Source organism: Saccostrea cucullata, unplaced genomic scaffold (assembly GCF_032062105.1).
Source record: "Saccostrea cucullata isolate Sc308-1 unplaced genomic scaffold, CSIRO_AGI_Scuc_v1 ctg49, whole genome shotgun sequence".
Lineage (NCBI taxonomy): Eukaryota > Metazoa > Mollusca > Bivalvia > Ostreida > Ostreidae > Saccostrea > Saccostrea cuccullata.
In genome coordinates, this window is record NW_026925976.1 from 600448 (window position 1) to 624963 (window position 24516).

General features: G+C 36.2%; 1 protein-coding gene across 1 annotated transcript in view; it reads left to right on the plus strand.

Moving 5' to 3' along the window:
* The window catches only part of LOC134270218 (mucin-19-like), a 67499-nt gene that overhangs the window by 8285 nt on the left and 34698 nt on the right, over window positions 1-24516 (plus strand). Inside the window, exons 15-71 of the mRNA XM_062752409.1 lie at window positions 535-934; window positions 1099-1372; window positions 1495-1705; window positions 1825-1916; window positions 2042-2091; window positions 2179-2514; window positions 2657-2862; window positions 2984-3123; window positions 3252-3361; window positions 3571-3720; window positions 3837-3930; window positions 4021-4178; window positions 4410-4532; window positions 4728-4850; window positions 4978-5100; window positions 5323-5439; window positions 5565-5687; window positions 6065-6079; window positions 6317-6642; window positions 6948-7077; window positions 7172-7207; window positions 7442-7701; window positions 7937-8081; window positions 9179-9217; window positions 9767-9871; window positions 10301-10384; window positions 10791-11038; window positions 11233-11368; window positions 11920-12006; window positions 12164-12417; window positions 12550-12691; window positions 13027-13152; window positions 13305-13558; window positions 13700-13841; window positions 14181-14363; window positions 14509-14762; window positions 15915-16036; window positions 16372-16517; window positions 16674-16927; window positions 17060-17201; window positions 17537-17662; window positions 17819-18072; window positions 18199-18340; window positions 18616-18741; window positions 18896-19149; window positions 19276-19417; window positions 19693-19818; window positions 19975-20228; window positions 20355-20496; window positions 20772-20897; window positions 21054-21307; window positions 21434-21575; window positions 21851-21976; window positions 22133-22386; window positions 22513-22654; window positions 22884-22970; window positions 23612-23964. Of these exons, the coding sequence (XP_062608393.1) occupies window positions 535-934; window positions 1099-1372; window positions 1495-1705; window positions 1825-1916; window positions 2042-2091; window positions 2179-2514; window positions 2657-2862; window positions 2984-3123; window positions 3252-3361; window positions 3571-3720; window positions 3837-3930; window positions 4021-4178; window positions 4410-4532; window positions 4728-4850; window positions 4978-5100; window positions 5323-5439; window positions 5565-5687; window positions 6065-6079; window positions 6317-6642; window positions 6948-7077; window positions 7172-7207; window positions 7442-7701; window positions 7937-8081; window positions 9179-9217; window positions 9767-9871; window positions 10301-10384; window positions 10791-11038; window positions 11233-11368; window positions 11920-12006; window positions 12164-12417; window positions 12550-12691; window positions 13027-13152; window positions 13305-13558; window positions 13700-13841; window positions 14181-14363; window positions 14509-14762; window positions 15915-16036; window positions 16372-16517; window positions 16674-16927; window positions 17060-17201; window positions 17537-17662; window positions 17819-18072; window positions 18199-18340; window positions 18616-18741; window positions 18896-19149; window positions 19276-19417; window positions 19693-19818; window positions 19975-20228; window positions 20355-20496; window positions 20772-20897; window positions 21054-21307; window positions 21434-21575; window positions 21851-21976; window positions 22133-22386; window positions 22513-22654; window positions 22884-22970; window positions 23612-23964 (9510 nt within the window). The remainder of the gene's footprint in view (window positions 1-534; window positions 935-1098; window positions 1373-1494; window positions 1706-1824; window positions 1917-2041; window positions 2092-2178; window positions 2515-2656; window positions 2863-2983; window positions 3124-3251; window positions 3362-3570; window positions 3721-3836; window positions 3931-4020; window positions 4179-4409; window positions 4533-4727; window positions 4851-4977; window positions 5101-5322; window positions 5440-5564; window positions 5688-6064; window positions 6080-6316; window positions 6643-6947; window positions 7078-7171; window positions 7208-7441; window positions 7702-7936; window positions 8082-9178; window positions 9218-9766; window positions 9872-10300; window positions 10385-10790; window positions 11039-11232; window positions 11369-11919; window positions 12007-12163; window positions 12418-12549; window positions 12692-13026; window positions 13153-13304; window positions 13559-13699; window positions 13842-14180; window positions 14364-14508; window positions 14763-15914; window positions 16037-16371; window positions 16518-16673; window positions 16928-17059; window positions 17202-17536; window positions 17663-17818; window positions 18073-18198; window positions 18341-18615; window positions 18742-18895; window positions 19150-19275; window positions 19418-19692; window positions 19819-19974; window positions 20229-20354; window positions 20497-20771; window positions 20898-21053; window positions 21308-21433; window positions 21576-21850; window positions 21977-22132; window positions 22387-22512; window positions 22655-22883; window positions 22971-23611; window positions 23965-24516) is intronic.

The window sequence follows — 24516 nt, forward strand, 5'->3', positions numbered from 1 at the left end:
AGGGTTTTATTTTTATTGATTTATATGCTTCATATTCATATCACTTTCAAAAAGTCCTTGGACAGATTGATGCTTTTGACAACCAGGAGCTCGATATGAATAAGAAAATCTTTCTAAATAATCAACTGAAATAATCAGAGGAATGAATATTGTGCATTTCAAACTTTATTGCATGGCCAATCTTTTTAAAACATATGTTTTGAAGGATTTTCCCCCGAAAATTTCTAGTCTGTAGGTTTGTAAAAGAAACGAAAATTATTTAAAGTTTTATAATGAAAATTTTCCTCTCCTTCCCGAAAAATAAAGAAATGCTTACCAGATAGCAATCAATTATTAAAGCTAAAGTTCTTTTTCATCCATTTATAGGATAAATAAAAGTTTGAATTTCTTTTAAGATTTTAACTTTACAAAATGCTTATTTTGAGGTTATTAATTTTTTCCCACATTCTTAGAAATTTGGGTCTATTGATCTTGAAAAAAACATCTAATCAAAGATTCTTTAGCACTATAAAGCATTCTTTGTATTTTTTTTAGGTAAGGGGAATGTGTGGACAATTTAATTACGACATCACTGATGACTTCAAAGTGCCAAATGGTGGAGAACAAGCATTGATTCAGAACTTCGCAAATGCATACGGTGATTCAACATGCCAGACAGGAATTTACAGCTACAATTTAGAGATGGAGGCCAAACATGAAGCATGCGCTCCTCTGATGGATACGTCAAGTGGAGCCCTTTTTGCAGAATGTATTCTAAAACATGAAGAGTTGTCCAAATTCTATTATACGCAATGTAATTATGATATGATGAAGCGAACCACACAGCTGAACATGGAGGCTTTATGCGACACAGTGTCAGCATTCTCCCGCCATTGTACATTTAGCGGTTTATTTGTACCTTGGTACAATCACAGCGCTTACATCACTCGGTGTGGTACGTACAACATTCTATAATTGGTGATAAAATATCAAAAACATAATATAATTCACAAGAATGGATAAGAGCATTATCTGCTAAGAATGGCATCATTTTTTTTTTACTCTGAAAGTCACAGGTTTTAGATTATTAATCTAAATTTTATTTTTATTTCTAAATAGAAAACTATTTAAGCTGTAGTCAAGACGGATCCGCAGGATCAGTATATACAGACTGTGCCAAAATTTGCCATGGAACTTGTCGTGACCAGCAGTTAGCAGACTCCAACTGTGAGGAAGAGTGCGTACCCGGGTGCATGTGTCCTAATGGCCAGGTCCAGGACGACTACGGTACCTGCGTCAACATTAAGCAGTGTACATGCTACGATCAGTACTCGCCAAAGGAAAGCAGAATAAAGAAGGCAGGAGATGTCGTTACTAGAAAGTGCACTGACTGGTAAGGCTATCAAAATATCTTTGCCAACGTTTGATTTGCTCTAAATGTACATGCCTGATTTCTTTTTGCAATGAAAATATGCTACTTCTCACCTTACTTACGCTTTGCTTGTTCTTTTCTAGTACTTGTACAAACGGTACATTTGCGTGTGGAAAAGAAAGCTGTGAGGAGCAAATAATCTGTCCAAAGAATCAAGTGTACCGAAAGGGTGTTTCGGCATGCCGAAAGACGTGCGAGATGTACGGTAGAGAGATGATCTGTGACAATGATGTGTTAATGGACGGATGTGTCTGCGACGAAAATAACAACACAACTACCTACATGGCGCCAGATGTAAGACAAAGAATTATATCAAAAATGTTAAAAAAATTCAAGTTTTTGGTTTAGTAAATATGATCCGCATTATAACTTTTTAAATGATATAATATCACTTTGATTTAATCTTTTCATAGGGAACCTGTGTTCCCGCTGACCAATGCCCATGTCTCTTTGGTACTAATTGGTATAATCCTGGTGAGAGTGTCACTTACGGATGTAAAGTTTTGTAAGTGATCTTTAGAAACATATTTGATGCGAATTAGATTCGCACTTTATGAAATTTCTATGGATAGTATTCATTGACAAATCTAAATCACCTTGTATTTATACTCTTTTTTTTTTAATTTACAGTCGTTGTGAGAACCAGAACTGGAGAAAGATTGAAGACAAGAACTGTCCAGGTAAGCTTCTATAAACCCTGATAATCTATATCTTAAAACTCTTATTACTATAAAGAATCTAACTTTTAAATTCAATATTTTTACCAGCCGTCTGCAGGGCTTCAGGCGACCCCCACTACACTACGTTTGATGGACTTGCATATTCCTTCCAAGGAGTCTGTTCGTATATACTCTCTAGAGCCAAAGACAAAAGTTTCCAGATCATCACAGAAAACGTTAAGTGCGGTAGTACTGATGTGTCCTGTACAAAATCTATCCAGATTTCCATCCGAGGGCAGGAAATAAACCTTGTCCGAGGAAAAGATGACGTGAATAGTACCACAGACAATACATATAAAGTAAACGATATTGTCATCACTAAGCAGAGTTTCTGGACATCTATCCATGCACCCAGTGACAATCTTACTATCCTATGGGACAGTGGTTAGTCATATCAACTGCTTTATTTTATACTAGTTATCTGGTTCCCAGTTTGCAGTTCTGTTTTATTTTTCATAAGGGAAGGAGGAAAATCTGTTTATTGAATCCTATTTTGCATTTTGCTAAATTTCCTTCTGAACTACAGGTACTCGTGTATATGTGTTCCTGAAACCCATCTGGCAAGGAAGAGTTGAAGGTTTATGTGGTAATTATGACGGAGACTCAGTTAACGAATATAAAAAGGTTGATGGCAGCGAAGGAACCGCCGCTGACTTTGCCAACAGTTGGGCAGCGTCCACAAGCTGCCCAGTCGCATCTGTTGGAAGTTCTTCTGAAATCATACCATGCTCTGTAAGAATGCTAACAAACTTTTACAAAACTTCAATACAAAATACTTATTTCACATTGTAATTTTAATTGGCTATACCTATTTGGTTCATGGGTGTCAATATTTTTTTTTTTTGCAATACAGGGAGAATTGTCTCACAGAAAACAATGGGCTGAAGAATCCTGTGGAATTATATACAGTGATATTTTCAAGTCCTGTCGAGAGTTCCTCACAGACACTGTAGTTACGAGATACCACTCCAATTGTCTGTTTGATGCCTGCAGGTATGTTTTCAAACTTTAAATTGTTTGTGCCTCAGACATGCGGAAAATATTAAAAAAATATCGTTACCTTTTGATGTATTTAGATCATTCTGGTTTCGTCATAAACACCTTCTCGTTCTGTTTTACAGATGTGACAGTGGCGGAGACTGTGAATGTTTCTGTACTGCTGTCGCTGACTTCGCAGAGCGCTGTAATCAAGCCGGATATCCTGTCAAATGGAGGAGTCAGAAAGTCTGTCGTAAGTACATGTACCACATTTTTTTCTCATGAATAATTTCAAGGATCACTCTGCATTACATGTTGAAAATTAAACTTTTAATCCTATAATGTATTCAAAGAACTAAGTAAATCCTCCAAAGAATTTTATGTATAAATTAATGGAGTTTTGAAACGAATAAATAGAAAAACATAACAAGCATTGTACATATTAATTCCTGTACATTATAGCTATCATGTGTGAGAATGGCTTCCGTTACACTCCTTGCGCCTCTCCCTGTCCTCAGACCTGTAGAAATATTGGCGATGAGCCAGAACCTTACTGCAACGACACCCAATGTGTTGAAGGCTGCTTCTGTCCTGAAGGATACGTCCAAAAAGGTACGTATTTATAACGGTTTTACTTTTACTTCATGAGTCCCAAATATTTATTCAGTTTTATTTTGATTTGGTTCTACAGCATTAATTGTTGTTGAAATATTCCATTTCATTTACAGACGAGCGATGTGTTTTGGCTGAAGACTGTCCTTGTTTCTACAATGGTCAAGAGTGGCCTAAGGGAGCAGTGATTCAAAGAGACTGCCTTAATTGGTAAGATATAAACATGAAGTTATGAAATCTGAAGACAATTTCGTCATTTTTTTACTGGACAATTCTGATCACGCAATCTTCCCTTTTCAGCACTTGCATCAACGGAAAATTCCACTGCGCTGGAGAAAACTGTACCATGTGTAAGGACACAGAATTTACTTGTAATCGTACTGGAGACTGTATCAAGAAAGAGTACCGCTGTGATAGTCACGTGGATTGCCGAGACGGAAGTGACGAAGAGGGCTGCGGTAAGTGACGTACATACTCAATGAAAACGTTTGTCCTAAAATTTAAAAAAAAATTAAAAGAATTTGAAAAAAAGAAGAAAAGAAAATTTTCAATGAAAGGACAACATTAAAATAATAATAAAGAAACAAAAACTAAATTTAAAGATACATGATGTATAAATAATTGCTTTCTAAGTGAGATAACTAACATATTGACCGTTACTATCTCTATTTTATTTTTCAATCTTCTAGAACACGGATGTAAAGTCGGTCAATTTCAATGCATGAACCTTAACAAGACCTACTGCGTAGACAGCAACGTTTTATGTGATGGAATGGCAGATTGTATAAACGGAGAGGACGAATTGAACTGCAGTAAGTTCTTACATCTAGAAATTCATATATTCCCGATTCCTACTACTACTTTTCTAATTTATCCAATTTGATTATAAATTCTTTTGGATAGAAAAATGTTTTGGGAAGGAACAACTCCTAGTGAACTTAAATTCTTCAATTAATATAAAAATTATTTATAGAAATATTAAATGTACATACTATGTCTACTTCAAGCTTACACGTGCACACAGAATGAATTTACCTGTGACAGCGGAAAGTGTATTCCTAGCACCTTTAAGTGTGACGGTAATATGGACTGTGGAGTGGGAGACAACTCTGATGAGACTAACTGTGGAGGTAACTCTTCTATGGTTTTTCCAAAAACAAATTATACTGAATAAAGTGTTTTATATCAAAAGTTAAAAAAAAATGTAAATTGTTGAGGTTTTCAAACCGGTTAAGGCATTTTACAATATATATTCAGAGGTACCGTGTGCAAAGGTGCGCACTTTCCGATGTGGAAAGAACAACACATTATGTCTGCCGATTTCACTGAAATGCGATAAACACGACGATTGTGGAGATGGATCAGATGAAATTGGATGCAGTAAGATTCTCTCTCTTTAAAAAATTTTGATTTATTAGGATCCAGTTAAAGTGAATTTGTTTCGCTGAATCTTAATTTAGTAATATTCTTTATTTTGTCAAATTTATTTTCAGAAGATTTTGTTGATTTTAAATTATGTATCCTTCTCTGTGTTTAATTTAAATGAATGCAGCAATACTTTGTTAGGATAATTCTGTTATAATTCTGTATGATGGTTTTCAGATTGCACCTGCAGTAGTACAGAATTTACCTGTTCATCATCCTGTGAATGTATTCAGCCAACACAACGTTGTGATGGAACCCTGGATTGTAGAGATGGTTCTGATGAAATGGAATGCCGTATGTCATATGTCATTTAAACAAATAAAAACTATTATTGAGATTTTCATTATCTTTGTACAGTAATTACATAAAACTAAGCTTGTTATCCAAAAGTGGTTTATAGTCATCTTTTTTATTATTAGCATGCACTTTGAACGAGTTCACCTGTGACAACGAGAAGTGTATCAATGGAACAAAGCGCTGTGATGGAGTCTATGACTGTACTGATCAGTCAGATGAGAAAGACTGTGCGACCACTACACCAGGTTAGTTTCAAGGTCACTCTGTAGCTCACGTCTAGTCGTGTGTGTTCTATTGTGTGAATGATCATTGTGATATGCCGTATGATCCTACCAGACTACTATATATATCATGTCTCGTTGCGTGTTCTTTATGTAGGATGGAATATTTTAACTAGAAATAGTTAGTTTTCAATAACTTCCCATAATTCCAGACCTACTTAATCAATCAAATGATTTGCAATTATATTTAGAAATTCGAAACAAATAATTTCGTTTCATTACTATTTCGAAACAGTGTAAAAAGACAATAAGTCTAAATGTGGTAATACATTGAGAAAAAAATCTTAAATCAAATTATACACAGCCAATTAAAAATTATTTTCCCTTTAATTCTATTCCAGCAACAACAACCACTCGTATGTATTCAGACTTTATATGAATTCACATTCTTCGCTGATTTTATTTTTTTTTAATCATGGAAAAAAAATCATAAATATTTTGTTTTATTTCTTTATGATGTTAAATATTAAATATAAAAAGCCTAGTCTGTCCATTTGGACAAGACAATAATTTCATCGAATGGATAAAATAATGCAATGAATTGAAGATAAATAAATTAAAAATAAATACGAGACTTGATATTACATTCATAGCTATCAGCACCAGCCCAACCTCAGCTACACCATGTGTGAGTGAAGAGATCATGTCTAATCCAGCCCTTCTACCATCCAGCAAAATCTACATTAACCCATCTCCCAGGGACCCACTGACCGCAGAAAATCTAAGGCCTGGACCTACCGCAGCCTTAGAAATTGATAGTAACACCGCTACAATAAGTGTCGATCTAACCACGAACGATAACCCTGACGGAAGTGTCATCAAGAGCTTGAACATTGTAGGGGATCAGAGCAATGTGCAAAAACTAACTGTATCATACAAACTATCACCGACATCCCCATCCGTAGAGTTTACTGGTTTTGTAAGTACCAATTCAACAAACTCATTTGTAATCTTAAAAAAGTTTAATGATAACAAGGTAACATTTTGTTACATATTAACTGATAAATGTCTTAGTCACCTTATAATACTTTTAACAGTCATAAAACAGATTATCATTGATTGACAACAAATTAAAATAAATTTCGAATTATTGTAAATTTTATTCTCTCGTGCATCTTTCTTTTGCTTTTTTCTTCAAGAAATGTAATCTATCATTCTAGATGGTTTCTGAAGAAACCGCTTCAATACATTCTATGTGTAATATAATTTTAATTCTGACAACAGACTGGTATTGGACCAGTGATTTTCCCAGATAATTTCAAAGTGGCGGCGGTGGATGTAACCCTCACAGAGAGAACAGATACCAGTGAACCCTATAGAATCAAACTGAATGTGGTCGCTTGCGTTCATGGTGGTGAGCATGCACTCCTGAAATAAATAAGATCTATAAATGTATTTATAAAATTTTTCGAGCTATGGAATATTTTTCTTCACCTTTCTTTTTTCAGTTACGACCACACCCTCTGTTTCGACACCAACCACACGTAGGTCTATTAGAAACATTTTTATAAGAATCTGTCTATGTCGCAAGTCGACAAAAATTAAATTTATCAACAATTCGTTGTAAAAATGGCAAACCTTTTATGTCCTCTAGGGATAAATTGACAAATCTTTCAATAATTCTGTAAAATGAATACATGCAACATGGAAAGTACAAAAAATAGTAATAATTAAAATGATTTTACGATGAATGAACATATTTTAATTTTTATAAATAGCGTGTGCTGATGAGATGCTGCAACCGACATCATCCATTATGACAGTATCAACTACTGGACTTTCAGTGGTCACCTTAGCAACTAATGTATTTACGACAACCGGAATTACGTCACCATTGGGATCAATAACACCAATCACGGTTGATTTGTCATTTAACACACCGGAACCCCCAAAGGTCACTGATGTGGTCTTTACTGTTACAAATGGGAAAAATGTCCAAGTCACATTCAAAGATGAAAATAGCTTACCAACTACAATGGTTCGTTTCTTAATACTCAAAACGAAAATCTATTAAAGTCATATTAGATCGATTTTGCTGAAAGTCGTCGAATCTAATCCAAAATGAATTTGAATTTTGATTATCATTTTGTCATGATTTAAATAAATGCATCATTCTCTATTTCTTCTCTTTTGTGATGTTCATGTACATTTTATGATTCCTTTTTAAAACATCCAGTGATTGTTTTTATCATTTTGTATAATGCTTTCCTCAGACACCCACAATGACGTCGAATGGGCGAATTATATTGGATTTCAATGGCCAACCTAGCAAAGGAATCACCATTACAGTAACTCCAAAATCCACTATAGAGCCAGTCACTGTCAAAGAGACGGAAGTGAAAGCATGCACACAGCCAGGTACAGATAATCTTCAATTTCTCTAAAAATAAAAAAAAAATGGTCACAGAATTAGCTTGTTGACCTTTTAAATTAATGTATATATTACATACTAGCTGTGTTTGAAAATGATTTAGCATTATTCGAAGTATTCTCACTCATCACCTGTTTTTTTTTTACAGTTACAACTACTGTAGCAAGTATGTTGTTCTACTGAATCCTTTAATAGTCTTTACTGCCCTCACTTTTATTCTTTATCTTCCTATACCTATCTTTTCTTGCATTGTAGTTTTGCATATTTGTCTGCAATGCAACTAAACTAAAAAACTTAATCATGTTTTGCTTATGATCTGAAAGTCTTATAATATCGTTGGTGAGGACCGAAAGCTTTAATATACCCTCGTATATTAAGATCTTTAATACCGTCCATAAATGGACAGTAATGTATTTAAAATTCTATAACTTTCAACCATTGATTAGTATGAAATCATACTTAAATTATCTAATGAATTATATGCATTTCTTTAAGTTGACGTATGAGCAAATCTCAAAGGTCATTAAAAAATGTATGCTATAAAACAAACTTTGTGAAATTTACAATACGATGTACAATATTTATTTATATCGCCAATGCCAATGACGATTACCAGGGATGTATTTAAAAAAAATCGGCTTGCTCTGTTAAAATCTTCCAGTAATAAAAAACTGATTGATCTGTTGACTCATAAAGAGTCTTGTTCAGTATATTTTCTAGAAGAATATATTTCAAATTGCTTCCTTTTTAAAAAGTTGGTCATCTGTTGATATCGGGTCTTATAACTTAACATTTGAAAAAATAAACTTTGATATATGGACCTTTTTTCTATGCTTTCTTTGTTTCGCTTCTTATTAACCCCAACATCACCACTATGAAATTTATTACAGATAAAACAAGAAATTTATTACAAATAAAAATGAAATTTATCACAGATAAAAAATGAAATTTATTACAGATAAAAAAAATTGCTGCATGAAATATTCATTGTTGCATACATAAAAATTATTATTGGTTAAACTTATCTTCAATATTTTTTGATCGCTGAATCTCTTGTTAAATATATTTACATATATATTTTCAGCTACAACCATTGCAACAGAGAGCACACCTCAAACAACAGGTATACAATATCCTTTACTTCGTGCTATTTCGTCTATTTTGCACGAAATGTTTGCTTGTAATTTCCTCCAACCTTTAGCTTGTCATTGTATAATCAATTTCTGGAGAAAAGAAAACATCCTATTAAAAGTCGATTCTTTCTTTAATTTCTGCAATTTCTTATCAAATTTATCTACATATCGTCTATTTGTCTTGTCTTTAGGTACAACCGTGGCGACAGAAAGTACGCCTCAGATATTATTCCTTTCTTTGTTTAAATTTGTTTAGTGAATTTCAAATGCATAAAATTTCATCCTGAAAATAGGTTGATGGCACATTCATAAAGTCATAAAAATGATGTTTTTGTTTGTTTGTTTGTTTTTCTTCTTATTTTTGAATACCAAAAAAGCAAATTACAGGACATTTTTAAAACTTTCAACAGATATATGAATAATGTTGTTAAGATTAGAATAACTCCAAATGACGAAATATCGAATTTATTTTATTTCAACATAAATGCATTGACACGAAGATAAGAATTATCAGTCGCTGTAAAATATTATCATTTTAGTCATACCAACCACAACAACTGTGCCATCAACACCCAGTGGATCAACACCTTCTGTAACAGCTTCAACATCAACGCCAAGTGGACCAACCACTACTTCAGCAACTAGTAAGAACAACATTTTGTCTAATTATGAACAAAAAAGCTTTATTGCAATCCTTACTTACGGATCGTTTTTAATCCTAAAAGGAGGTGTATGTCTTTTTCAAAAGCTTTCTCTATGAGGAACACACTTGCGTGTGTTTATCTCTTCTGTATTTGTGAATACCGAATTAAGATTTAGACATCAATAAAAAGAGTAATTTTGTTTTTACTAAAGTTTAATAGTTGTATAATAAAACTTCAAGCATATATTTCATTCTTTTTTGAAATAAAGTTGGTCTATAATATAAACATGTACAAGAATTTCATCCAAGACCACATAAAAATAAACTGGATAGGAATTTAGATGGGAAAGTTAGTCTTTTTTACAACATAAACATTCATTTAATATAAAATCTCATCAAACTGTTCAAATTTCTTCAATTTCTCTTGCAGCAGCTTCCACGCCGTCATTAACAGAATCTACCCCTTTCACTGAATCGACACCTGTAACAGAAGTTACTCCCATAACAACAACAGGTGCGTGTTAATAGACTTAAAATAAGTATGCAAAGATAGTCCAATTTCAAAGTTAAAGGCCCCTATTCTTCAAAATAAAGATACATGCATCGTTATCGTAAATTAGTTACTGTCAGTTTTGCTTGAAATATGTCACGCCATACTCTTTTAGTTGAAATGCAAAATTTATGAGATTGTTGAAAGAATTGGGTGATTTTTTGAGGAAATAAAAATAAAGTTACAAATTTAAGAAAAATCTCTATGCCCAAAATTAAAAAAAAAATCTCATAAATAAGATGGTCCGTTTTGTTCATGCAAAACAATTCGTTTTATTTAAACACATAATATTGAAATTTTCTCACATCATTCGACAAAAACAATAAATAAAAACAACGAAGTGCTGACGGGAATTTCTTTTGTTTTTAAGTTTGCCAAGACATAATGATAAATCAAGGAAACTCTGATTTGGTGACTGTGAGCAGTAGCGTTTATCCAAATCCCAAAGATGTTTTTACTGTGACGGGTGCCTCTGAAAATGCACAGACATCAATAGCTTCTGCTATTTTGACATTTAGCAATAACGCTAAGATAAATGATGTACTCCTGACGGTAGCAAATGCATATAAAACCAAACTAGATCTTCTAAGGGAAGATGGAACAATTGCAGCAACTAGAGTAAGTTCTTAACTTTTGAGATTCTTGTAACTAGATGTGATATAGATTGAAATTGAACAAAAAATTAATATTATAAAAGTTTGAATTGTTGATAACAGCGGGAGCTAGTCAAAAGGATGTCTAATTCAAATGTTATGGAATTCATTCATAAAGATTATAAATTGACTAATATTGACAAATACTCTTTTTGCTAGGAAGTCGCTTACCAAGGCAAAGTAATGGTGGATTTTCTAGGCGCCGAGGGCAAATCAATAAAAATACAATTATTTAAGGACATAACATCGAATCCATCCAAGATTTCTTCTGTTGAAATTCAGGCATGCACACAAGGTAAAATAATTAAACAAAAATTATGTAACTTTAGATGTAGGATAGCAGATTAAACCCAAAGTATACACGTATCAGAGCTGTGAGACAGAGAAAGAAGATATTAAATTTTGCATAGGTAGAAGTGTGTACAGTGGTTTTCTGTATAGTCGTCAACCGATACTCCTTGTAAAATGTATTAAATGATTATAACATGCTATGAACTCAGACCTGTGTACCAATATAGAGTTTCAACTTCTTGTAAAACTTATTCTTCTGAAAAGTCTTTTTCTTAAATGCTCATATTTTAAAGTCATATCACGAAAATACAACCTATTATAAACAATAAATATACTTATTTAATTCTATGATGTGAAGGGTGTAAATTCTTAAAAATTAAATTTTTGTGTTATCATTTCTCAAGGACCCATTTTCCTCCAAGTGCTGCATTACAGTGTATTCTTCATCAACTCAAAGAGCTTTTTCAAAACCATTAATTTATCGAAAAAGTGAAAATTTGAAAAGAGGATATTCAACATCAAGAACAAATTATAAATTCTTATTCTTAATTGAAGGTCTTACCACCACAACCAGTAAGACAACTCCTTCTGTTACAGTACAAACAACAACACCGAGTGTACCAACCACCACTCCAACCACAAGTGAGTCAAACTTCATGTCTTACTGTTTTTGGGGATATTGAGTAAGTGTTGATCATGTGTCAGTTGGGAAGGTACTACACTGTATTATCAGATGCAGGAGAGAAAGAGAAACTATAATTAATATTCAGTTTATTGAAACATGCTTGATGTGTTTCAGTTTGTGTGGATGCCATGTTGCCCGCGGGTGTGGATGTGTTGTCACCCAGCAGTAGCGATATTCCAACAGGCGATCTTCCAAAGATATTGACTCCTACGGGTGCCACTACTACGACAGACAACCCTACTCCCACAGTTGTATTTGACTTGAACAAAGAAACGCCTCCTCGTGTCACCGAGGTCAGCGTTACAGTAACCAATGCTGATCGAGTGGACGTTGAACTGGAACAACCAAACGGAGAAAAAATAACCAAGGTTGGTTGCCTCCTACATACGTAAACGGTATCTTTCTTTGTGGACAGAAATGATGCCGAAGAAGGTTGAGTGACGGTAAATGCACAGACATTATAGTATATTGGGTTTGTTATTGTTTCATTTTCATTACAGACACCAGTTATTCAACCAAGCGGAGTTGTGACAGTGAACTTCAACGGAGAAGAGGGAACAAAAATAACCATAAAGATAACCAAGAAGGATGCAAGTCAACCTTCAACAGTATCTGATGTCAAAGTGAAGGCCTGTACTGAGGGTAGGTGTAATATGCTACAAAAACGCAAAAGCGGTATCTATAGTACCCATTTCATCCCATACTTTTGCTAGATAATGATTTCTGGGAGTTCTGTAACTTGTGCTCCTAGGTAGGAAACCGTTCTTCAAATATAGTTACCAGCTTTCACTGTTTTTGAGCCGAATCTACTTTCAATCCATATAATCTCTAGCAAGGAAGTGGTCTGTAAGCTCAAATAGTCAAACAAAAAGTCCTACACATATCCAATTCCAACATTTGAACGAAAATCAAGAAAACATTCGCCTAAATTACCTTAACGTAATTTATCTTGAGAAATTCTGAATCTTATTCTTCAGTCACAACGACAGCCTTGACCACAACCGTTGGAACCACACCAGCCGTTTCAACACCCAGTGGGCCGACACCCTCTGTTACAGTACCAACAACAACACCTAGTGTACCAACCACCACTCCAACCACAAGTGAGTCAAACAACCTCGTCTTATTATAGGCTAGAATCTAGAGGAAGTAAGGAGAGGGTGTCCATTCGGAGGCCTCAGGATCCAGAAGAAAATGAATGTGGAAAACAATCGCTATTCAGTTTAATAAGTGAAAAATGCATTTTGTGTTTTAGTTTGCGTGGATGCCATGCTGCCAGCGGGTGTAGATGTGTTGTCACCCAGCAGTAGCGACATTCCAACAGGCGATCTTCCAAAGATACTAACTCCTACCGGTGCCACTACCACGACGGACAACCCTACTCCCACAGTTGTATTTGACTTGAACAAAGAAACGCCTCCTCGTGTCACCGAGGTCAGCGTTACAGTAACCAATGCTGATCGAGTGGACGTTGAACTGGAACAACCAAACGGAGAAAAAATAACCAAGGTTGGTTGCCTCCTGAATATCTACATTGAATCTTTCTTTGTGGACAGAAATGATGCCGAAGAAGGTTGAGTGAAGGTAAATGCAAAGGCATTATAGAATATTAGTTTTGTAAATTTGTATTTTGTTTCATATTCTTTACAGACACCAGTTATCCAACCAAGCGGAGTTGTGACAGTGAACTTCAATGGAGAAGAGGGAACAAAGATAACCATTAAGATAACCAAGAAGGATACAAGTCAACCATCAACAGTATCTGATGTCAAAGTGAAGGCCTGTACTGAGGGTAGGTGTAATTTGCTACAAAAAAGCGAGAGCTTTATGTATAGTACCCATTTAATTCTATACTTTTATTAAATAACGATTTCTGGGAGATCTGTAACTTGTGCTCTTAGGTAGGAAATTGTTCTTCAAATACAGTCATCAGACAAAATTACATTGTTTTTGAGCCGAATCTACTTTCAATTTCTTTGATCTCCATCAAGAAGTGGCCTGTTGGCTCAAATAGGCAAAGAAAAAGACTAACACATATCAAGTTTCATCATTTGAACGTAAATCAAGAAAAGATTCACCTAAATTACTCTAGAGTGTTTAAGCTAAACTTCTTCTGAATCTTATTCTTTAGTCACAACGACAGCCTCGACCACAACCGTTGGTACCACACCAAGCGTTTCAACACCCAGTGGGCCGACACCCTCCGTTACAGTACCAACAACAACACCCAGTGTACCAACCACCACTGGACCAACACCCTCCGTTACAGTAACAGAAACAACTCCGAGGGTACCAACCACCACTCCAACCACCAGTGAGTCAAACTTTCCTTTTGTTAAATTTTCTTAAATATAAAGTAAATAAGGAGAGAATCTCAATTCGGGGGCATTAGGGTGAAGGAGAGAAAAAAAGAAAAGAATTGATATTCAGTGTATCGAAACATGCTTTGTATGTTTCAGTTTGTGTGGATGCCATGCTGCCCGCGGGTGTGGATGTGTTGTCACCCAGCAGTAGCGATATTCCAACAGGCGATCTTCCAAAGATATTGACTCCTACGGGTGCCACTACCACGACGGACAACCCTACTCCCACAGTTGTATTTGACTTGAACAAAGAAACGCCTCCTCGTGTCACCGAGGTCAGCGTTACAGTAACCAATGCTGATCGAGTGGACGTTGAACTGGAACAACCAAATGGAGAAAAAATAACCAAGGTTGGTTGCCTCCTACAATGAATTGTATCTTTCACTTTGTGGGTGCCACTACCACGACAGACAAGTAACTCCCACAGTTGTATTTGACTTGAACAAAGAAACGCCTCCTCGTGTCACCGAGGTCAGCGTTACTGTAACCAATGCTGATCGAGTGGACGTTGAACTGGAACAACCAAACGGAGAAAAAATAACCAAGAAGGTTGGTTGCCTCAACAGTATCTGATGTCAAAGTGAATCTTTCTTTGTGGAGGTGTAAATGATACCGAAGAAGGTTGAGTGACCCATTAAATCTTACATTATAGATATATTTGGAGTTTGTTACATTTGTTTAGGAAACCATTTTCAATTACAGACACCACTGTTATTCAACCAAGCGGAGTTGTGACAGTGAACTTCAACGGAGAAGAGGGAACAAAAATAACCATTAAGATAACCAAAGAAGGTACAAGGTCCAATACCAAGCCATTTTCTTTTATTAAAAAATTTCTGGGAGATCTTGTAGTCATTAAGGAAATTGTCTTTCAAATACAGTCATCAGACCACAAAATTACTGTTTTTCAAACAAAAATACAACAACACCCCAATTCTTTGATGTCAAATTGGCCGACACCCTCTGTTACAGTACTTAAACTACAAGTGAGTCAAATCACCGTCTTTCTAGTCACAACGACAACCACAAGCGGGTTATTGTTACAGTGACAGTGTAACAGAAACTCCAATGGAGTACTTTTTTAGAAGGAAGAACAAATTCTGGGAGGATGAGAGAAAATGAATGTGGAAAAAAGTATTCATTGAAAAATGCTTTGTGTGTTTTAGTTTGTGTGGATGCCATGCTGCCAGCGGGTGTGGATGTGTTGTCACCCAGCAGTAGCCTTCAACAGGCGATCTTCCAAAGATGACTCCTACCGGTGCCACTACCACGACGGACAACCCTACTCCCCAGTTGTATTTGACTTGAACAAAGAAACGCCTCCTCGTGTACCGAGGTCAGCGTTACTGTAACCAATGCTGATCGAGTGTTTGGAACAACCAAACGGAGAAAAAATAACCAAGGTTGGTTGCCTCCTAATATATATCTTTGTTATCCGAAGAAGGTTGAGTGAAGGTAAATGCAATATAGAATATAAGGTTGTGTAAATGTTTCATATACAGACACCAGTTATCCAACCAAGCGGAGTTGTGACAGTGAACTTCAATGGAGAAGAGGGAACAAAGATAACCATTAAGATACCAAGAAGGATACAAGTCAACCTTCAACAGTATCTGATGTCAAAGTGAAGGCCTGTACAGGGTAGGTGTAATTGTACAAAAACAAACAAACCCATTCTATACTTTTATTAAATAACGATTCTATCTTGACTAGGATATATTTACATTGTTTTTGAAGATCTGATTCTATCAAGAAGTGGTCTGTTGGCTAAAATAGTCAAAGAAAAAGACTAACACATATAACACATTTGAACGTGAAGTATCCTTTAAATCAAGCTTAATTTCTAATAACATGTTCTTGAACCCTATCTAATTATCTCTAAATAGACTCGAGAATTCTAAAATACGAAAAAGTACGGTGCAATCAGCTATAATACTTTTTTCTTCTTTGTTATTAAAGAATTTCTTCCTTTCTTGTAGTCACAACGACAGCCCCGACCACAACCGCTGGTACCACACCAAGCGTTTCAACCCCAAGTGGGCCGACACCCTCTGTTACAGTACCAACAACAACACCCAGTGTACCAACCACCACTCCAACTACAAGTGAGTCAAATCCTGTACATGTTGTCTTTCTAGTAAATATCATATAGTACGGACTGTTATTGTTTCTTAGCTTTGAAACATTCAAATGGAGTAGAGAAGGAGAGAAAGAGGCACCATTGATACAAAAAGTAATTATAAATACTTTGTGTGTTTTAGCTTGTGTGGATGCCATGCTGCCCGCGGGTGTGGATGTCTTGTCACCCAGCAGTAGCGACATTCCAACAAGCGATCTTCCAAAGATACTAACTCCTACCGGTGCAACTACTACGACGGACAACCCTACTCCCACTGTTGTATTTGACTTGAACAAAGAAACGCCTCCTCGTGTCACCGAGGTCAGCGTTACAGTAACCAATGCTGATCGAGTGGACGTTGAACTGGAACAACCAAACGGAGAAAAAATAACCAAGGTTGGTTGCCTCCTACATATGTAAACGGTATCTTTCTTTGTGGAGAGAAATTATGCCGAAGAAGGTTGAGTGACGGTAAATGCAGAGACAATATAGTATATTGGGTTTGTTAATGTTTCATTTTCATTACAGACACCAGTTATTCAACCAAGCGGAGTTGTGACAGTGAACTTCAACGGAGAAGAGGGAACAAAAATAACCATAAAGATAACCAAGAAGGATGCAAGTCAACCTTCAACAGTATCTGATGTCAAAGTGAAGGCCTGTACTGAGGGTAGGTGTAATATGCTACAAAAACGCAAAAGCGTTATCTATAGTACCCATTTAATCCCTTACTTTTGCTAGATAACGACTTCTGGGAGTTCTGTAACTTGTGCCCCTAGGTAGGAAACCGTTCTTCAAATATAGTTACCAGCTTTCACTGTTTTTGAGCCGAATCTACTTTCAATCCATCTAATCTCTAGCAAGGAAGTGGTCTGTAAGCTCAAATAGTCAAACAAAAAGACATACACATATCCAATTCCAACATTTGAACGAAAATCAAGAAAACATTCGCCTAAATTACCTTAACGTAATTTACCTTGAAAAATTCTGAATTCTATTCTTCAGTCACAACGACAGCCTTGACCACAACCGCTGGTACCACACCAAGCGTTTCAACCCCAAGTGGGCCGACACCCTCTGTTACAGTACCAACAACAACACCCAGTGTACCAACCACCACTCCAACTACAAGTGAGTCAAATCCTGTACATGTTGTCTTTCTAGTAAATATCATATAGTGCGGACTGTTATTGTTTCTTATCTTGGAAACATCCAAATGGAGTAGAGAAGGAGAGAAAGAGGCACCATTGATACAAAAAGTAATTATAAATACTTTGTGTGTTTTAGCTTGTGTGGATGCCATGCTGCCAGTGGGTGTGGATGTGTTGTCACCCAGCAGTAGCGACATTCCAACAGGCGATCTTCCAAAGATACTGACTCCTACCGGTGCCACTACCACGACGGACAACCCCACTCCCACAGTTGTATTCGACTTGAACAAAAACACGCCTCCTCGTGTTACCGAGGTCAGCGTTACTGTAACCAATGCTGATCGAGTGGACGTTGAACTGGAACAACCAAATGGAGAAAAAATAACCAAGGTGGGTTGCCTCCTAAATTTCTGTCCTTCATTTTCGTGAGAATGAATCCTGAAACTGTTAAACGAAAGTAAAATACAAATGCAATATAGGATGAAGGTTGTGTGAAATTTCCATTCTTTCTTATAGACACCAGTTATCCAACCAAGCGGAGTCGTGACAGTGAACTTCAATGGAGAAGAGGGAACAAAGATAACCATTAAGATAACCAAGAAGGATACAAGTCAACCTTCAACAGTATCCAATGTCATAGTGAAGGCCTGTACAGAAGGTAATTGTATACTGCTGTTCAATGCACCGATATATCTTACATTGTGACTGATATATTTTTTGGGTGATATTCAACATTGTCACCCTAACAAGTGAAGTATCCTTTAAATACAGCTTAATTTCTAATAACATGTTCTTGAACCCTATCTACTTCTTATCCCTTTGATCTCTAAATCGGGAGACTCGAGAATCTAAAATACGAAAAAGTACGGTGCAATCAGCTATAATACTTTTTTTCTTTTCTTTGTTATTAAAGAATTTCTTCCTTTCTTGTAGTCACAACGACAGCCCCGACCACAACCGCTGGTACCACACCAAGCGTTTCAACCCCAAGTGGGCCGACACCCTCTGTTACAGTACCAACAACAACACCCAGTGTACCAACCACCACTCCAACTACAAGTGAGTCAAATCCTGTACATGTTGTCTTTCTAGTAAATATCATATAGTACGGACTGTTATTGTTTTTTCTTGGAAACATGCAAATGGAGTAGAGAAGGAGAGAAAGAGGCACCATTGATACAAAAAGTAATTATAAATACTTTGTGTGTTTTAGCTTGTGTGGATGCCATGCTGCCAGTGGGTGTGGATGTGTTGTCACCCAGCAGTAGCGACATTCCAACAGGCGATCTTCCAAAGATACTGACTCCTACCGGTGCCACTACCACGACGGACAACCCCACTCCCACAGTTGTATTCGACTTGAACAAAAACACGCCTCCTCGTGTTACCGAGGTCAGCGTTACTGTAACCAATGCTGATCGAGTGGACGTTGAACTGGAACAACCAAATGGAGAAAAAATAACCAAGGTGGGTTGCCTCCTAAATTTCTGTCCTTCATTTTCGTGAGAATGAATCCTGAAACTGTTAAACGAAAGTAAAATACAAATGCAATATAGGATGAAGGTTGTGTGAAATTTCCATTCTTTCTTATAGACACCAGTTATCCAACCAAGCGGAGTCGTGACAGTGAACTTCAATGGAGAAGAGGGAACAAAGATAACCATTAAGATAACCAAGAAGGATACAAGTCAACCTTCAACAGTATCTGATGTCATAGTGAAGGCCTGTACAGAAGGTAATTGTATACTGCTGTTCAATGCACCGATATATCTTACATTGTGACTGATATATTTTTTTGGGAGATATTCAACATTGTCACCCTAACAAGTGAAGTATCCTTTAAATACAGCTTAATTTCTAATAACATGTTCTTGAACCCTATCTACTTCTTATCCCTTTGATCTCTAAATCGGGAGACTCGAGAATCTAAAATACGAAAAAGTACGGTGCAATCAGCTATAATACTTTTTTCTTTTCTTTGTTATTAAAGAATTTCTTCCTTTCTTGTAGTCACAACGACAGCCCCGACCACAACCGCTGGTACCACACCAAGCGTTTCAACCCCAAGTGGGCCGACACCCTCTGTTACAGTACCAACAACAACACCCAGTGTACCAACCACCACTCCAACTACAAGTGAGTCAAATCCTGTACATGTTGTCTTTCTAGTAAATATCATATAGTACGGACTGTTATTGTTTCTTAGCTTGGAAACATGCAAATGGAGTAGAGAAGGAGAGAAAGAGGCACCATTGATACAAAAAGTAATTATAAATACTTTGTGTGTTTTAGCTTGTGTGGATGCCATGCTGCCAGTGGGTGTGGATGTGTTGTCACCCAGCAGTAGCGACATTCCAACAGGCGATCTTCCAAAGATACTGACTCCTACCGGTGCCACTACCACGACGGACAACCCCACTCCCACAGTTGTATTCGACTTGAACAAAAACACGCCTCCTCGTGTTACCGAGGTCAGCGTTACTGTAACCAATGCTGATCGAGTGGACGTTGAACTGGAACAACCAAATGGAGAAAAAATAACCAAGGTGGGTTGCCTCCTAAATTTCTGTCCTTCATTTTCGTGAGAATGAATCCTGAAACTGTTAAACGAAAGTAAAATACAAATGCAATATAGGATGAAGGTTGTGTGAAATTTCCATTCTTTCTTATAGACACCAGTTATCCAACCAAGCGGAGTCGTGACAGTGAACTTCAATGGAGAAGAGGGAACAAAGATAACCATTAAGATAACCAAGAAGGATACAAGTCAACCTTCAACAGTATCCAATGTCATAGTGAAGGCCTGTACAGAAGGTAATTGTATACTGCTGTTCAATGCACCGATATATCTTACATTGTGACTGATATATTTTTTGGGGAGATATTCAACATTGTCACCCTAACAAGTGAAGTTTCCTTTAAATACAGCTTAATTTCTAATAACTTGTTCTTGAACCCTATCTACTTCTTATCCCTTTGATCTCTAAATCGGGAGACTCGAGAATCTAAAATACGAAAAAGTACGGTGCAATCAGCTATAATACTTTTTTCTTTTCTTTGTTATTAAAGAATTTCTTCCTTTGTTGTAGTCACAACGACAGCCCCGACCACAACCGCTGGTACCACACCAAGCGTTTCAACCCCAAGTGGGCCGACACCCTCTGTTACAGTACCAACAACAACACCCAGTGTACCAACCACCACTCCAACTACAAGTGAGTCAAATCCTGTACATGTTGTCTTTCTAGTAAATATCATATAGTGCGGACTGTTATTGTTTCTTATCTTGGAAACATCCAAATGGAGTAGAGAAGGAGAGAAAGAGACATCATTGATACAAAAAGTAATTATAAATACTTTGTGTGTTTTAGCTTGTGTGGATGCCATGCTGCCAGTGGGTGTGGATGTGTTGTCACCCAGCAGTAGCGACATTCCAACAGGCGATCTTCCAAAGATACTGACTCCTACCGGTGCCACTACCACGACGGACAACCCCACTCCCACAGTTGTATTCGACTTGAACAAAAACACGCCTCCTCGTGTTACCGAGGTCAGCGTTACTGTAACCAATGCTGATCGAGTGGACGTTGAACTGGAACAACCAAATGGAGAAAAAATAACCAAGGTGGGTTGCCTCCTAAATTTCTGTCCTTCATTTTCGTGAGAATGAATCCTGAAACTGTTAAACGAAAGTAAAATACAAATGCAATATAGGATGAAGGTTGTGTGAAATTTCCATTCTTTCTTATAGACACCAGTTATCCAACCAAGCGGAGTCGTGACAGTGAACTTCAATGGAGAAGAGGGAACAAAGATAACCATTAAGATAACCAAGAAGGATACAAGTCAACCTTCAACAGTATCCAATGTCATAGTGAAGGCCTGTACAGAAGGTAATTGTATACTGCTGTTCAATGCACCGATATATCTTACATTGTGACTGATATATTTTTTGGGGAGATATTCAACATTGTCACCCTAACAAGTGAAGTTTCCTTTAAATACAGCTTAATTTCTAATAACTTGTTCTTGAACCCTATCTACTTCTTATCTCTTTGATATCTAAATCGGGAGACTCGACAATCTAAAATACGAAAAAGTACGGTGCAATCACCTATAATACTTTTTTCTTTTCTTTGTTATTAAAGAATCTCTACCTTTGTTGTAGTCACAACGACAGCCCCGACCACAAGCGCTGGTACCACACCAAGCGTTTCAACCCCAAGTGGGCCGACACCCTCTGTTACAGTACCAACAACAACACCCAGTGTACCAACCACCACTCCAACTACAAGTGAGTCAAATCCTGTACATGTTGTCTTTCTAGTAAATATCATATAGTGCGGACTGTTATTGTTTCTTATCTTGGAAACATCCAAATGGAGTAGAGAAGGAGAGAAAGAGACATCATTGATACAAAAAGTAATTATAAATACTTTGTGTGTTTTAGCTTGTGTGGATGCCATGCTGCCAGTGGGTGTGGATGTGTTGTCACCCAGCAGTAGCGACATTCCAACAGGCGATCTTCCAAAGATACTGACTCCTACCGGTGCCACTACCACGACGGACAACCCCACTCCCACAGTTGTATTCGACTTGAACAAAAACACGCCTCCTCGTGTTACCGAGGTCAGCGTTACTGTAACCAATGCTGATCGAGTGGACGTTGAACTGGAACAACCAAATGGAGAAAAAATAACCAAGGTGGGTTGCCTCCTAAATTTCTGTCCTTCATTTTCGTGAGAATGAATCCTGAAACTGTTAAACGAAAGTAAAATACAAATGCAATATAGGATGAAGGTTGTGTGAAATTTCCATTCTTTCTTATAGACACCAGTTATCCAACCAAGCGGAGTCGTGACAGTGAACTTCAATGGAGAAGAGGGAACAAAGATAACCATTAAGATAACCAAGAAGGATACAAGTCAACCTTCAACAGTATCTGACGTGATAGTGAAGGCTTGTACAGAGGGTAGGTGTTTAGGACCTTCTTTTGAATGAACATTATTTTTTGAAATTATGTGTATAGAACGTCAAGAATATATCTCTTTATACATGTTGACTCTATAATATTTGTATAATTCGATGGGAATTGAGTGGTAAATAAACTTTTAAATATTGACGAAAAGTTTTTATAAATTCATGACGTGCTTATTCTAAAAAAAATCTTCCATACAAGAACTTAATAATTGTATTTTTAGTAACATCTACAACTCAAACTACTGAAAAGCCTGGAGTTGTAACAACGACAGCATTGGTGACAACTACTTATTTCGTTACAACAACCAGTAAGTTATGTCGTGAAAATAATTTAATCATCCGTGAGATACAACTTAATGCTAGTAATATCAAATGTTTTAGCTATTTTTGACGTGATGAGATTTGTTGAATTGACATAGTGTAAAGTATCAAAAGAATAATCAATTATAGAATTACGATTGTGATACACTTGGTTGATATATCTGTATCTGCTTGATATTAAAACCTTTATCTGTAATATGATTTTTTTTAGATCTCACGCTTTCTTCTGTATAAACAAAAGGGAGATTATGATAAAGAGTCTAAATGAGTTATTCTGTAGTTTTAGCAATGTTTTACGCTTCACAGCGCCAGAGATATGTTATTAAAATTTTTTAAACCTATCACTGTTATAAGTAGTTATAAATAATATTCTTCTCTTAAATAAGGTAAATTACATTTTTTCTTCTCTTTTTGCTTTAAGATTAAAACTGAGATATATGTATATACAGTTTATTTTTAAAATAAAGTTTCAAAGAATATAAGCGTTTAACTTCATGAGTGAACAGAGATTCAATGGAAACTAAGCACTTATATAATCTATCACTCGGCTAAAACTTAATAAGATATTTTGGATTCGAAATTGAAAAACAATAAAACGATTTAAGTGATATTTTTGTCCCCCTTAAAGGTTCCGCTCCTTCTTCAACAACAGTTTGCACACAACAAGAGGGAATGGACGACGTCTCCCAGATTCCGTCTTCCAGCATAGTTTTCCCCAACAATGTGGTTTCTCCCGCTGATTTGGAAAAAGTGAGGCCTGGGAACGTTAATGGTCCATTACCAATAAAAGAAACAAGTTCAGATAAACCCATAGTCATTAAAATAAGTCTTACACCTGATGGCGTGGAGGTGGGAGAGATCAAAATCAGTCCCGATGATCTTCTACCGGACAGTTTAGTCGGTCAGAGCAACGTTGATTTCTTCACGGTCTCATACAAAAAGCCAGGAGATGATACCTTGTACCCATTGGACAGCGGGAAGGTAAGTTTTAACCATTTATAATACAAATATATTTGAGTGTTGATTGTATAACTAAAAGAGTTAATTTGAACAGGATGATTTTTAAAAAAAAAATGTTTTTATGTCATATGAATTATTTTGAAGCCAAGTAAACAAAAATTATAAAAACAAGTAGTTAAATATTTTTAAAATGCACAACATTGCTTAAAATTGAATATGATTAGGTAACAACAAACAAATACTTTGAATGTCGTAGCAAATCGAATGACGAATTCTATAATTGGCTTGTAAGGAAATAATAGCGTATTTATAAATGGCTTCAAAAGTAAATTAGACTTACATTGATGTTACTGACTTGATATATAATTATATGCGTAATACAAAACTATTGGAAAGATGGTAAAAGTTTTGAAACTTTGTTGTTTTAATAATGATTATAGGTATGAAATGATTGGTTCTAAATATTTGATCCATTAAGTTTCATGGCACTTTATTTAGTTTATTTAAATAAAATAATTTAGTGAGACAACATTTCAAAAAATTTAATTATTTTTGCTTTTAGTTTAATGTAGA